Source organism: Molothrus ater, chromosome 1 (assembly GCF_012460135.2).
Source record: "Molothrus ater isolate BHLD 08-10-18 breed brown headed cowbird chromosome 1, BPBGC_Mater_1.1, whole genome shotgun sequence".
Lineage (NCBI taxonomy): Eukaryota > Metazoa > Chordata > Aves > Passeriformes > Icteridae > Molothrus > Molothrus ater.
Window position 1 is genome coordinate 148,841,569 of NC_050478.2, and position 16,759 is coordinate 148,858,327.

The 16,759-nt window shown below is 37.7% G+C and overlaps 1 protein-coding gene across 3 annotated transcripts in view; it reads right to left on the reverse strand.

The window, feature by feature from the left end:
• Positions 1-16,759, reverse strand: part of TRAPPC9 (trafficking protein particle complex subunit 9) — a 450,115-nt gene that overhangs the window by 231,252 nt on the left and 202,104 nt on the right. For all 3 annotated transcript variants that reach the window (XM_036406474.1, XM_054515230.1, XM_036406472.2), the window contains 2 exons: positions 13,057-13,210; positions 4,192-4,282 (listed from right to left, as the gene is read on the reverse strand). In XM_036406474.1, coding sequence (XP_036262367.1) covers positions 4,192-4,282; positions 13,057-13,210 — 245 coding nt within the window. The remainder of the gene's footprint in view (positions 1-4,191; positions 4,283-13,056; positions 13,211-16,759) is intronic.

Here is a 16,759-nt window from a genome sequence, read left to right on the forward strand (position 1 = left end):
GCATTTTCTGCCAATAAGTAAATAATCAAGGCTTTGTCTACTGCCCATCCCTTTTCTTGTTTATGACCTGAGCAGCATCCAGCAGCAGTGATTTCAGTTCTCCTGTAATCACATACTAGGAAATAAATGCACTGCATTGTGCAAAGGCATCCAAGTACACTTAAACATTAAAACTGTACTTCAATTCACATTTTTTAATGAAGAAGGGAAGAATAAATGAAATTAATGAATGAAATAAAAGAGTGAATGGAAGCAAAATCTATTTCTGGACTTTTTCCATGGTGAAGCTTGACAAATACATGTTTCTTGGAACACTACTGTAGTAATATTAGAGTTCATGTATGATCATTGATTTTCAGTTATTCAGTTAGTTGCTATGGAGAAAGAAAAGCATTTGCTTGATATATTAAAACCTCTAGCACTTTTCAGTGTCTACAGTTCCAAATTCCTAAACCAATTTTCTCCAATAAATCTTCCCTCTTATACACATGAGGGTCATCAGAAAAAGATTTCTCTACCTGGTGCTTGCAGGCAGTGAAGGAAGTTAAGCTTATTTCACTTTATGTAGGAGAACTCAAAATAAGCTTCTGTTGTGAAAATTGTTTACAGCATTCAAAGTGTCAGGAGCCTCTTGTTTCAGAGGAACTTTTCACTGAATGCAGGAATATCCCAAGCCCAGCCTGCTCCAGGGTCAATCAGGAGCCGATTTCAAACTCATTTCAAGTTCAAACTCTCCTTCAAGTTCAATAAAATCTGGTGCACACATTTGTACCTAAGATAATTTTGCTATGGAAATCAGCAGAGCACCATCAAAACTGAGAAGTGTTCTGTCCTGGGATTTTTCTTGCTTGCAGTCAGTGGCATAAATCAAATAAAGATTGAAAAAGCCCTGCCCAGGCAGCAGCCGCAGATGACTCCATCAGATCATTTCCAACCCCAGCATGGCACAGGCCTTTGAGGAGGTTTGGTTCTCCTCATTACACTCTGCAGGCTCTGTTTCCTTGATTTGATGGAATTAATGTATTCACCTCAAAACCACATCTATGCCTACATTTGGTTTGGTGCCCAGCTGTAAAAAGAAAATATGTCATAAATTTTAGAGAACATTGAAGCTGCTGGTGTTGAACAAGATGATGCTTTTCAATTACATGTGATTTACTCACCTGCCTCACAGACAACTTCATTTTACTGAGATGTCCTAAATCTTAAAATCAATTCTAAAAACACATTAAGAACTCTCACTCCAGCCTTTGAAGTATTTTCTTTTTTTATGATTCCTCATGTTTTAAATACTTTTCCCTTCCCCCAGTCATTAAATTATAAAACAAAGTCTTCACTACAGACCACTTTTTTCCTCTCTCTATGACAAATTTCAAAGGTAACTTCTTACCCTCAGACCAAAATTTCAATGTCACCAACTTTTGATTCTACTCTTTGCCTTCTATTTAATGAAAAAAGGACAGGATTGTCAAATTTACATGAAAAATTATTTCAATATGCTTTCATAATTCTAGAGATGTAATATTAACTCTTATATGAATTAAATATGCCAATTTTAAAAGGAGTGTTGGAGTACAGCTTCTACAAATTTGAATAAGAGCCAGTCATTTTTTTAATCAAAACCATGTTAAATATTCATTCATGTTTCACTGTGAGCACTTATAATAAAGTAAACCCTTCAATGTGACCAGCAGTGTAGCAAACTCCTTGAATAATCATAGAATCAATTTTATTGCATGAAACTAAGCCAGATTTTTAGCCAGTTTATGCAAAGGCTGTGTTACAATGATGGCCAGTAGTAAAGAGTTCATATTAAAACACAAGTTATTGTTAACATACCGAAAAACAAAACTCAAAGCAAAGCCAGGCTGTAAATACAAACAGTGTAATGATTAAAAGAAAAAAAAAATCCAGCTGATGCTACAATATTACAGTATTTTAAACTCTTAACATGTTTCCATGCCTGTAAGAATTGAATAGGAAATGTATTCTGGCCCTGAAAGAGAATTTAAGTCCAAAAGACAGTGTGTGACATTGTCTAAGTGCCTGTACATGGCACACACATCCCCTGGCTGTCCAAACATTTCAGCAGCTCCTCATTACTCCCACCCACCAATCAATAATAGCAATCTCTTAATTCCTCCTGCATCCCACACATTATTAAAGAAAAAATCCTCCTGTATTGCCATGGTACAGTCTGGAGGGACTGCAGGAGCTGCAGGTAGGGTGACCTGGCTACAACACTACCAAAGATTTAACTGTTGAATATTCAAAAATATGGTGAACTAAAAGAAGCTGTCTCTATTGTCATCAATTTTCAATTTTTGCTCTTGTTTCCAAGTAAAATCAGCCATTTAACCAAAATGTCCTTTTCAATAATCTCTGCAGTAAGCTACAGCTTCCACATGGACATACTCTGTGTGTTATAAAAATTGATAATATTCATTAGCAGTTTAGGACTGGGAAAAATTAAACAAAGAAAGCTAAGTAGACTTCTGCAAAACTGAAATTTCCACTAGGAGATATAATATAAAAGTGGTAGCAAACCAAGCATTCAATATCCCATAGGATCTCCCTTTCCCTGCTTTGCTCAGTGTAGAAAATTAAAATGTACACCACCATCAGTCAACAGGCTGTGCTTCAAAAGATTTTGCAGCTATGAAGCAGAGAATATCACAGAGTTCTGGCTGAAAACTCAAGTAACTGGGACTCTTTAAGTGAATTAATCAGCAGCATGAGAAGTAACCAACTCCACAGGAGATTTTGCTGTAAATCAGTGCTATGTCCATGTTTTTCAACCAGTGCATCAAAGATCACTATTGAGGCAGGAATGCCAGGCACAATTCTAGGACTCAAAAAGCCTCTTTTCCTAAGAAAACAGTGGAATTTGGCATAAAGAGAATTAAAAGGAGCAAACCAAGGGTGCAGGGAAAGAAGAAACACACGTTTTCCATCCTTACGGTGATGCCTTATGCAGAAGCGCCAAAGGAAGGTTTTTCACCACAGAGCCCAGGTTAGAAACCTGCTGATGGTCAAAGCCACTCTGCAGAGCCAAAAGTGACCACTGAGCTCAGAACACACAAACCACTGACACAAACCACTGGTTTTACTGGTCCAGGGCAATCATGGCCAAATCCCATCAATCATACTAAAAATGTTGCCAAATCTTTGAATCCTCTGAAGAACTGAGACCAGGTAAGCTTGATTTCAGAAGTTGCTGATTATGGCTAAAGTTGGACATACTTACAACAAAATACTTTAAACCATTTTTAATCTTCTTATCTATACACAAAGTGCTCACAGGTTTTAACATATGAGTTGAGGGTGGTCAGCACACTTGAAAAAGACCAAAGAATTAAAAGAGTACACAAATAATGGAGTTTGGGGTCATTTCAATTTTAATAATTAACACAGGCAATAGTGATGGATCATTGCTCCTTAAAGTTGCTCCTCACTAGGTCATCAAAGAATTAAAATATGAAGCAGAGAGTTAAATTTGCTTTAAAAGCAAAAGCTTTGGCAACAATTTGCTGATGATCTGGGGACTTTACCTGAAACTTGCAACTCACATGGAAGTGTTGGGGATGAAACATCCCATGTTCCAAAGCCTCTGAACAAGCTTTGTTGAGAACCTTAGACAGAAGTTGCATTATTATGACTCTTCAAAATTAAATTAATTCAGTTTTTCATTGTGGGAACATCATTCTAAATGGAAAATTAGGGCAAGTAATTCTTCTGTGCTACCCAGAGTAAAAATATTTTCTGTATCTCAAAAGTTAGTAATGCAATTGTCTGGACCTTAATAAGAAATATATCACAAGAACATTACCATTCATATGAAAAAAATCAGAGAAATTACTTTAAAAACACACACTGTAAGAAAAAGGGGAAATTTAAATAGCAGCCAACTCTCATACAAGACAACCAGAACTGAGAATTACAGGAAAAAGTGCACAGTCAGGTTTCCTATTTACTATCAACCAACAGTGGTACTTAAACTAAAACAGATATCAATTCTACATTTATCTTCAGCTAAGTAAAACACCTAAAGGAAAATAAAGTTCCTATCAAATTCTTTGCTATCACAGACTGTCAGTAAGTGAAAACATTATCATTCTTCCCATGCTGCTGAAAATTACAAGCCAGTAGATTCTGTATAAAAGATCACCAATCCATTTTGACAGCACTCACCCCACTGGAGAGGAGCCAACTGCAGATGCTCCAGGACCAGCTGATTCAGAACCCCTTCCACACTGGCCTCCCCTTCACGCTTCAAGGAAGGGTAAATTGGAATTAAGGAAAATTTTGTTTCAGAGAGGAATAGGGTATGTGACATGCACAACTTTTATTATTGCAAATCAAAACTTCCATCTACAGATTCATTAATATGGTTTATTAACCCATCAATTGACCGACAGTAAAAGCACAGCAGTTGATATCTTCTGAAAATTAAAATTTAATTCCACTGAGGATGGTTAAAGCAAAGGTAAAATATACTTGAACCATAATAAAACACAAGGGTAAAAAAGTCTGGGAGCTGCAAAAATGCAAAACCTTTAAGTATGTGGTGCAGGATGAGAATTCAGAATGATAAATCAAGAATAATCTGAAAACAAAGAGGTTTAAATTTGATAGGGCAATAGAAAACAGAACAAAATTTAACAGGGCAACAGAAAACAGAACAAATGTCTGCCAGGACAGCCCTGACTGCAGACTCGGTGCCAGTTCCATGGGATATTGGACAGTGGCAGTGTCATTACTGAGGGCAAACATCAGACCAGAACCACAGGCACAGAACCTCCAAGCTTCCTTTCTACCCTGCATGAGCTCAGAAACAGGCCCAGACTGAAAAGAGAACAAATTAGAAAATTTTTCTTACTCTAAGGACAGCAGAGCACTGAAAGAAACTGTTGTGGACAGAAGAATCCCTTTTAAAAGGGCTTCAAAACAGGTTACACAAGTGCTAAAATAAAAGCATAGACAATATACAATGTCATGCAAAACCAGTATTATCTAGTTAAACAAATTTATAATAATTCTGTTTGATGAGTCAATCAAGATAACATTTATTTGTAACAGGAAGAGTGCTGGATTTCTTTTTTCTAATTCCCTGACTGCAGAAAGGCACTGGATTCACAGGGCTTGGAAGCACATGCAGATGTGAGCACCATCTTGTATCCAGGCATGTGTCCCACCATAGTTAAAGAATAAGCTCCTGGTGAAGTTCATCAAGATTTCAGCCAACTACTCCAAAAGTACTGGAACCCTGGTCCTCAAAAAATACATAAAAAATAAAATATCTGAGCTTTTATGAACAGCTTCTAAATGTGATCAGTCCCATTTCTGTAAACTCTGGAGATGGACACACAGCATCTGACTGCTGAAGTATAGATTCACCTGTGGCAGTTAAAAGAAAATTAACAAGCACTGCAGACAACTAATTTCTACCACAGGACATAATCTTGCAGGGTCTCCAGGAGATTTAAAGAAAAGTCTTGAAAGCTCAGAACAAGCACAAACCTAACAGTGATTGAGACTCAAGAGCTCAGAGATGATAGAAGTGGAAAATCAATACCAAGTACAGGATTCTTGCCATTATTTTTTAAAAATATTCTCATCATGCCCAGAAAAATGTCATAAATAGCACCTTATTTTTTTCTCCTAAAGAGACCACAAATAAAGAATTCACAAACTCCAAAGAGTCTGAAAGCTGTAAACACCATTAAAGAAAAGCATCTATTTGGAAAACTGAAGGCAGCAGAATATCACCTTAGAATAGTGCTGCTGCTAAAAAATGAGACTCAGAACACCAGCACAACTCAATAATTTCCATAAAACACACTAGAGGGTAGAGAATAATTTGAATTACTTCACAGATACAGCAGATAAATAATTCTGTTATCACATCTTTAATCTAAGGACTGTAAGTGAGAGAAAACACTAATAAAAAGGCAGCATTTAAAAGATGCTTTAGAACAGAGTGGCTGCCATTAACTGTAACATTAAACTAACTTTAATGTAATTTACTTACAACAGACTCACAGTGGTGCCTGGAATATCACAAATTTTCACTGTTTAGTGCTTCATGCAAAGCTTAATGTCTCAACTAACACTATAAAATTATAATAAAACAGGTGATTTTCCCTTCTTTATCATTGCCAAATGCTACCAAAGCAGATCCATGTATTCAGAGGTAGAATATTCCTCCTGGAACATAAAACCACAGGAGGCAGTGAGGCACATCTGGGGTGCTGTGTCCAGCCAGGGCTCCTCAGGACAGGAGAGATGTGGAGCTCCTGGAGCAGGGCCAGGGCAGGACAACAAAATGAAAGGGCTGGAGCATCTCTCTGGCAGGGAAAGGATGAGGGAGCTGGGGATGTTCAGCCTTTAAAAGAGAAAACTGAGAGGGGACCTCATCCCTGTCAGTGTCTGCAGGGAGGGCTCAGAGCAGGGACCAGGCTCTGCTCGGTGCTCCCAGCAATGGGACAAGAGGAACGGGCAGGAACTGATGCCAGGAATGTCCACTTGGACATCAGGAATAATTTCTTTCCTGTGCAGTGACAAGATTGTCCAGAGTGGAGTCTCCCTCACTGGAGATATTCCAGCACTGTCTGGACACAATCCTGTGCCTGTGCTCTGGGATGGCCCTGCTGGAGCAGGGAGGTGGCACCAGGTGACTCCACTTTGGTCCCTTCCAGCCTGAACCATTCTCCAATACTATTGGTGGTTTTCTGGTCACACATTTCAAAAAAACACTTAGAAATCAAACTGAATGGCTCTTTGCAAAAGCTAAAAAATGCTTTTAAAAACTCCAAAAAAAAAACCCCAAACAAAACAAAAAAAAAAAAAGGGGGGGGGGGGCAACAACAACAACAAAAATAAAACAACAAAACCAACAAACAACAACAGAAAAAAAAACACACCAGAAAACTGATTATCAGAGAAAAAAATTATGTCCTAACCCAAAAGTAGTTTAAGCCTTCACAGCCCAAATTTTCAGATAAATAAATTTCCTTATTCTGTCACAAGCACCAAGCTCATTTTTAGCACACTGCTTATTGTCATCTAGTGGCAAAATGAATTCTATAGACAAGAAATAGCTCAGTGAGTGTTCTTGTAGATTAATCTGGAGGTTCAGGGTCTTATTTGTTTTATTTTTCAAACAAATTGATGTATTAGCTTATCTTAGATACATGGCTATGGATTGTAGAACTGATGAGAAATTTCAACTTTCATAATTCTATGTTAAAGAAAGATGCAGCATTTAAATGGTTAGGCCATGCACAGATTATTTGACTCATGAAATAAACTGAATTTGTCTAATGAGATCATTGAATGAAGCAGCAGAGAGGAGCCTGGTGGCAAAGGAGGGAAAGGTGAGGCTGAGATGCAACCAAAAAAGTGGACTTGTTAAAACAGAAAGGAATAAACACATAAAGGATTTATTTATTTGTTCACACAGACCTACAGAGGGATCTGGATCATGGAATTCCATCTCACTGATCTCTGTCTCCTGACTATGCTGTCAGGCAATTACATTAAATTGTTCACTATAGGACAAATACAAAACTGAAAATTGCAACAAACTCATTATCTTGGAGATGAAAAGCGACCAAAATATGCAATAAGAAAATATAAAAGAGAGAAAAGCTTAACTCCAGAGTTTGCCTAAGACAAAGCCTTTAGAAGTCAATGAAAGCAAAGGAGTTGAACAGGGGTTGCCAAGATACCCTTTTATTCTTAGCTCAAAGTCAAAGACGATAAAAGGCACAAGTGTAAGATCCAGGATTTAAAATTCATTGAAAAAGACTGCCCAGATAAACACGAGTACAGGCTGCCAAGGTGAAGTCTGACCTTGCAGAATTTATCTACTTAACCAAATCTCCACACATTTTGCTGAGGTCTCACTGCCATCACAAACCTGCTCTTCTTTTGGAGCCACATTGCTGACCCAGGCCTCCCTTCCTAAAGTTAAATCTTTGTTATTAACAACACAAGAATCTGCCAGGATTAAAAAAGTTGACTTCCAGCTTCCAGCACAACAGTTCACATTTAACAGCTCAAGATATTTTCATCCGCACAATCAAATCAGCCCCAGTGGGGGCCTCAGAGCTAACAAACACACAACCACCAGATGCTGTTTAAAAAAAAAAAAAAAAACAAAACAAATCAAAACAAACCTAAAAACCTAATTTTTCACAGTTGACACCCTTATTTCACGTTTCTGTGGCAACAGATTGAATATGATATAAACTGTTTCATACCAAAAGCTAAATGACAGTCAAATGAACCAGTTATTTCCCCAGGGAAAACTTTGGTCTTTTACACTCTCTGGATTGCCTCATGTGTAGCTGGGTACTCACAATTGGAACACAGTCTGTTACCTAAAACCTACTGCTTAAAAAGACAATTGGTTTTAAAAAATGGCTCCTATCTGCAAATTATTCATGTTTTTTTTCCCTACAGCACTCCTCATCTTGCATCCTAAAAGAAATTATTTCCAATACATATGTCCTTTGCAAATAAATGCAGGTGGGAGAATGCACATAATCATAAAAAATAGCAAATGTTCATAAATAAGAATTATACTAATTAAAAATAAATCTGCGTGAATTGCATATTTTACTTACAGCAGTTGCCTTATTCATATTTTAAGCTTTCTCCTTGATTATTATTGTGGAATTTTAATATTAGAACTAATTATAAGCAGTTATTTAGGGTCTTAAATAATAGTTATTTTTGCAAACAATAAAAAGCAGCATAGAAATTTAAAGAAACCTTTACTGATGCACAGAAGTTCCACAAGATGTAATACTCTCATAGCTGATGATTCATATTTATGAACAAGATAAAGTCATCAAAAGTGGAATAGATACAGAAAAGTGAATTTCAATAAGAGTTATCAGTAATTTGCTGTGAAGCAAATGAGATGACTCAAGATTCTGTCTGATAGATAATAATTTCAAAATCCTGATTGGCTGCTTCCATGATGAAATACAAAAACATTCATAATTTTAATGTATTTGGAAAAGATGGCAGTGTTCATAAACTTAATAAATTAGTGGAATTTATGAAGATCATTGAGATGAAATGATGAAAAGTCCCAAGTGTCATCCTAGAAGAAATCAACAAATCTATAAATGAAAGCTGGGAATAATAATTCAGTCAGTTATGCTGGACCACATGAAAAAAAAAATCAGACAATAGAATTAAAGGAAAGTTCTCAGAGAAAACATCACCTCTGAAACCTGAAAGGTCCAATTTTATTCTGTGAGAAATCTCACCTGCAGTATTGCCTCCAGCTTTGGATCCCACATATTGAGAAAAATAGACCTGCAGTGCAGGACAAAATCAGCAATATGACTGAAAGAAAATGTGCTTTGAAAGAAATTTTGGCAATTAGGTTTAAATATGGGAAACAAACTGAGGAAGGGGCACAAAATACAATTCAAAAAATGTAAGGGAACATTGCAAATAGGACAGACTTCCTATACATCACAGATATTAAGGCTGAAGTAAGGAAAAAAAAGTCTAACTATTAAAAAAGTTAAATATGGAACATGATATTTAAGGTGGCACTGGAAGTCTATCTCATTTTTTAAAGGCTGTTAGGGCCAGGTTTAGAATATTTTCAAGAAAATGACCCCAAAATGTTATAGTCTCATTTCACTGAAATAGCAATTCCTTCACAGTACATTAGAAAATTTCTCTGGCTGCAATCAAACCTGGGGATAGCAGAAGATGGATGAAGGAAAGAGCTTCGTTTTCAGAAGTCATTCTCTGACCCAGCCCTCTGCCCAGCTGCACAAAAGCTGCACAGAATAATTTATATTGAAAGGCAATTCCAGTCACTGTCCAGCCCTGTGCTCAAAGCATGGAAAATACTGAAATTGCACCAGGCTGTTCGAGGCATTGTCCGGAATTTTTTAACATCTTCAAAGACAGCAATTTACAGCACTTTTGGACAACCGGTTCCAGTATCTGAGTAGCCTCATTGTGAAAAGGAATTTTCCTAGTACCTAACTGGAATTTAGCAGTCTCCTCATGACACACCTTGCTCCAAGGGTCAGATGAACTTTGTTGACTGCTGTAGCTCCCAGGCTTTGAGGAGGCTGCTCCTGGAGGCCCAGAAGCTTCACTGGGAAAAGACCCAGCATCCCTCCCAGTCCTGCCTTCCCCAAGTTCTCCTCTGCTCAAGTCTAGAGTCATTATCCTGCCATGTGCCTTCCTCACTTCCCTCTGGATATTGAGCTCCATCATCTCAGGACAGCTGCAGCCAAACTTCAAACAGTGCAGCTGGATCATTTGTTCTGGGAGCAGATCTTGCACAGCACCTACCAAATCAAACCATCCACCACCTGTACACAAAAACTGCTCTGAAAGTATTTCAGAAATAAGCTCATCTGCAACTGGAAGACTTCTTCCAGTCCTTAAAGTTCATCCAGGTTTGCTTCTTGTTTGGGTGGTCTGTAACAAACACACAGCACCTCAGTCTGTTGGACAACTCTGTCCTTGGTCAAATTGTCAGTTGTCTCATCCCTCTTTTCCTAATAATTCCCTGTGCACACTCTATTTTCTCCTCCAGATGCTTTTGCAAGTGCTGGTATGAGCATGTGGCAGGGGCCTTGGGTCACACCTCAGGGCAGATTCTGTGACATTAACTCACCTCAGACCATCCCTTCCCATGCCATGCACACAGTCAGGACAGAAAAGTTATCTGGGGAGCTCTGATTTATCTGAGCAGTTGTTATCTGATCAGAAAAGTTATCTGGGGAGCTCTAAGTAGTTCAGAGATGATGGATAACAAAGGGATCACTTGGAATTACTATTCAAGAGACCTGCAAAAATGCCTCCTCTAGGAGGAAATCTCAGTAATTCTACCCCTTTGTCATTTTGCAAATACTTTTCCTCTCTTGGCTGCACTGAGGCTGAGTCCTGAAGGAAGACAAAGCTAAAGCAGCTGAACCATCCATCCATTTCTCTGCCTGTCTGTCCATCAGCATAAACTCTCCTGACCTGTGTCCAATTACTCTGATGGGAAAAAAATATCTCAGAAATCAAATTTCTTGCAATTAGCAGAATGGAGACTATAATATTTTTTAGCGACTGGTTTATATCTAAATATTGCTGCAAGAAATAAAAGGATGAAGCCAGAGAGGTTCAGGTAGGACATAAGGAAGAATTTCTTTATGGAAAGGGTTGTCAAGGTTGGAAGGAACTGCCCAAGGAGGTGGTGGGGTCACCATCCCTGGAGGTGTTCAAGAAAGGACTCAGTGTGGTGGCACTCAGTGCTGTGGTTTAATTGGTGGTATTTGGTTCAAGTTTGGACTTGATGATTTTGGAGCTATTTTGGTAACTTTTCCAACATTCATGGTTCTACAATGCTATGGGAAAGACTAACTCTAGTTGGGGCATGACACCTGGAAAAGAATGTACACATTTCTTCAAGGATTTTCAAGCACCTGTGAAACTTGTTGCCTTTCATTAATTAGGTGAGTTTTAGTTCCTGGAACAGAGAGAAAAATCATGACAAGTATTAAAAATACAGAAATTAATGCTTGCACTGAATTTAACACACAGAACTCACACACTGTTCTACTGGTGTCTAAGGTACTGACCAAAACTGAGATCAAAACTGGGGTTAAATCCAGAACACAGAATGGATGTAAACAGTGTTGCCCAGCAACTGGAATGAGTGAGGATGAATTTTTACACCTTGACAAAATGATTACAACTGTGCACTCAATTCCAGTGTAAGAATTCATCTGTGCTATCACAGAATATTTATATCTTCCCATATCACAGACATTTTCTAAGTGAGTTCTGGTTAAATATTGACATTTTTTGCATAAAAGGAGCTCTCTGAAATGTTGCTTGGGGAGTCTGGACCGAACCAGGCATTAGGAATCTCATTTATGTCTCAAGCCTTGCCTTTGACAAATCCTGATCTGATTTAATCATCACACGATGGTTAAGGGTGGAAGGGACCACTGGAGGTCATCTTGTCCACCCCCTGTTCAAGCAGGTCCCCAGAGCAAAGATCTTCAATATCTCCAGGGAAGGAGACTCCAGAGCCTCTCTGGGCAACCTGTGCCAGTGCTCAGCCACCCTCACAGTACAAAGCTCTTCCTCACAATAATTAGTAATGAAACATCATTTCAGATCACTGGATTAAAGTATAATTAAAATTACAAACAGATCAAGCACGATTTGATTGCCATTCTTCTCCCATCTTCTGCCACCCCCTATCATGTGAATTCAAGGATGATCTGAGTGAAAAATATAAATCTCCAGGGAAGTGCTGAGTACCATCACATGGCTTGGGGGACTGTTTACTGTACAGAATGTTTCCTGAAGAAAATCATGAGAAAGTGTATTTTTGACAAGCCAAGCACAAGATTCTTTTATAGAAATCACGAAATTTATAGCAACACCATTGGTTTTTTTTAACTCTAAACTGAATGCTATTTCTTATTAATAATCATAAGGCAATATTTTACTGCATTTAGAATTATTGTGGGGATTTTATGCTTAGAATGACTAAGTCATCACACAAGTCCTGTCTAAGCCTTAAAAAGCTACCTAAGATTAGATACACTACTAAATCTATAGAGAGGACTTGGAAATAAATTATTCTAATATGTTCTAATTTACCCAAATTTAATTAAATATATGCAAACTCTCTAAATCTAGCTTCATTAATTTCTTCATGATTCAGTTACTCGGTGTGGGAGAGAACAGAAAAATTTGACCCCATGAATCTACTACTCAGCAATCCTAACTACACTTCCTCAGTTCCCTAAAAGCTGGGAAAAACACACAGGATTTATGACATGCCCAGTGACTCAGAAAAAGCCATTATAGGATGACCCAAGCATTGCCTAAATAATATACAGCACAATTAACCTCAAACAGTCTATAATTATGATAAGCTTCACAGTTCTAATTACTTTTCTTTTCAGTAACACTGCCACGAAGTGAGTTGAATTATAAAATAAAATGTATCAGAGGGCATCTATTTATGTACTTTTAAAGCAAGTATTTATGAAAGGATATAATTTTCCAGCAAATATCCAGCTTGCTGTTAATCTCCAGGCCTCTTGCTTGTTGCCTTTCTTCTTCCAGCTGCTTTGCATTCGCCAACTGTGCCCCATCAGCTGGGGATTCTGGGAAGCTCTCAAAATTGAACTTGTCCACTTGGATAGCCATGCTGTAGCAAAGGAAAAGAAAGAAAAAAGCCAACATCATCATTCTTGCTGATATTATTTCTGCAGAAACTGCAGACCACTGTGAACACAGGCAATACAATGTCAGTATATTGGTTTCAGTGGCAGCTAGTCTGTACTCAATGATATAGAAACCATATGGTTTATGCTACTGAAAACAGAAGTCTAAGCCTGTTGATGGTAAAAATGTTTTACAAATCATCAATCAACATCTTGATGACTTTGTGAGAGGTGCACGAGACATTCATTTTGCAGTTGCAAGCAGATGACCTCACTGTGGTTCTGCAGAGGTTCACCTGCCCCACTCTTGGTAGGTGCTCAAGACTTGCTGAAAACAGCAACAAGACTGGCCAAAAGCTGAAGAATATTCTATTTAAAGTTGTTTATTAATACCAACCCATAGAAAAGGGAAGCAGAATATTATATATGAAAGTGTCTCCTGAAGTGAGCTGTAACACATTGGAGAGTCCATTGGTTTCAAAGGCGACTTCCTCACTTTTCCTTGCAAAATTCAGGAAGGAAAAACAAAATATAACAGAAGCAGGGCCTTAATGTGGCCCTTGGACACTTCTCTCCTGCTTTGTGCATCTTCATGAATTACAGACCATATTAATTTCAATATCACAGTAAAATTCATTGGTAGCAAATGGTTAAATAATTGCTTTATTAAATGTACGGTAAGGCAGAAAAGGTAATCAAATTAAATATAGTACACTATAATGCATACTAAGTACTGATATGTTAAATTAGAATCACTAATCTAATATAAAAGAGAATTTAGACCAGCTCACATCACATGAAATGTGGTTATGGAAGATCTAATATACTATGCTGCCAAAACAGCTTTAATTTCCTGAATTGTCTGAAATAGAAAAATAATTAGGGAAGAATTAAAATATATTGCTCTTGAGATGACTTTGCACTTAAGGAGACCAAGCAACAGCTTTGAAAACCATTCAGGATGAAATGCAACTGCAAACTGAGAAGCTGGGAAGGGCATTTCACAAAACACAGGATTACTATTATCCTTTTATCTATTTCTCCATATAAAGAGGGAAATATATTCCATGAATGTTGCCAAAAGGAAAACACCAGTAACAAATGTCAACAAGAAAGAGCTTTGAAATCTCTCCAGACCAGAAAATATTTTCTATAATTCTCATTAATTCAAAAGAATCTTGACCCCAAAAGAAACTGGGTGAAAATAGATGGCAATTACAAGGAATTATCTAGAGCTTGTGAAGTTTGCAGTGAGAAGGTGAATTCAAATAAGCTTTATCAACACTGAGCAAAAACTGATATCTCAGGAGAAGCTTCTGAAGTTTCCCCCTCAGCATTCTAGTGGAAGGTGTCCATGCCCATGGAAGGGGGGTGGAACTAAATGTCCTTTAAGGTCCCTTCCAACCCAAAGCATTCTATGATTTTATGACCAAAAAAGTTCAAATATAGCATTCAGGCAAAGGTTTCTATAAGCTCCCACGTCTGCAGCCTGCATCTTTGCTGATCCTCACATCCCAAAGGCGGAGGAATTAATCTGCTCCTCTCTAAGGGGGGTTTTGTTTTGGCTATTTTTAATGCAGTAAGAGATCATTAGAAGTTCTTCATTTGCATGCAGAATCCATCAAGTGCTGGGCATATTCAAAAGCTAAAGATGAGTTATAAAAGTGGATCACAGTAACTGCCAAATTCAAGCCAGAAATAAAGACCATAATGAAAAACACCCAGATACAATCTGAAGAGTGGATTCTGAAAAAAATTACCAGGCCTGAAACTATGACTAACAACATCAATTCTTACTGGCATTGAAGTATGATTTGATTCTGCAATGGCAGGATAGGTTTCCTGGATTTTGCACAGGCAATGCACATGAAGAACACAACTGGAATGTTTTAAATTTCAGTCTTTGTTTCCGAGATCACTCCACCCCTCTGTGGTACATGAGCAGATGCAAACCCAGTACTTGATTTCTATGATATACACAATAATGCTGATATTCTCACAGAAATATAGTTGATTTCCTATAGCCATATTTTAACAAATTGCCTTTGCTTCTGAACAGTCAGAAGTATTTAGAATCCATCTCTGAAGGGACCAGGAAAACAGCTCCCATCTAATTAGTGTTGCACTTTTCTAAGTGATTGATATTTGAGAAATATGTACCTGCCTAACAATATTTAATATGCAACTGCATAATTCAGATTGCATTCCTCTGTTGAAGGATCATTGCTGGCATTATGGTCAGTATTGTAATTTTTGTCTGGAAATTAAATATGCATGTAAGCACTTTGTACCCCAACAGCCTCCAATAAATCCACATCAGCTTTAGGAATACAGCCTAGACTGCTCTTAACTCTCCATTGTGTATTTCTGCTTGAAGTAACTTTTATTAAGCTCTAAGTTATGGAAAACTTTAGTAAACGGGGCTCTCAGTACTCAGAGACTCTACTAAGTTTTCAAATCTTCTAACTATGTTTTTATTTATAATGTTTATACTGTATTTAGCACAGTAGCACCTCATGTCACATGAGTAGCTACAAAAACACCCCCAGTGACACACTTGCCAGCTAGAAAGTGAAGAGTCTGAGTAAAACAGACTACAGAGAGAAAAATATCCCACAAAACAGTACTATGAACACAGCTCTAGGTAGGATATATGAAAGCAATAAAGAGAGATAAAATAAAATGTTTCAAGACTATAATTCCTCTCAAGGCAAAGCACAATAGAATTAAATCCTTGCTCTTTTTCTTAAAGGTATCTGCCTTTTATCATGTATATTCTGCTTCCTCTTGTGCTAAAAATATTAAGTTTTGTCTCTGCATTTTTTTATCTTTAATGTTGCTTCAGTATTTTTTCCTCAGCCTATGGAACATGTAGTACATGGGAAGGCTTTGCACAAGAATCAAAACAAAATATAAATACCATAACCTAAATCAGTCATTCATCCTGAAAAACGTACCCCTACTCAAACCCAGCTTCTTCACTTTCTTTTTAAATACAAAGATTTCTCCCATCTCAAGAGATGCATTTCACTAGGGAGGTGTTAACAAGTGGACAAACAATTCCCAGAGCCAGCTGATGGAATGAGAAAATGGATAAGCTGGACAATGAATTACAACCACCAGCTGAAAAAAGGATCATTTTCAACTTCTAAGTGATCTCTAAAGATCACCTGGACCTCACCCTGAGGAAGGGGAGGGCAGTGAAAGGCAGCTTTTTAACATCACCAACTTTGTCACTGGGCTGAGCATCAGAATAATGAGACTGAAATTTTAGCCAAAGAAATAATTCTCTGCTGTCTTCTGCAGTCACTTTGTGACTTGTTTCCTGTCAAAAGTTCTCTGCACCTCTCCCCAAATTTGTCCTTGCTTGTTGTGATATACAAGAATCTATGGATCTATAAAGAAAAAGGTAAAAATAGACAATTCAGTCTGAAACAGGCATTCAATTTGTTGCAAACAGCCAGGATAATGACAGCTCACATTGTGCAAGGGCACCTGTTCCTTGCCCTTCACAGTAATGACATATCAGGGAA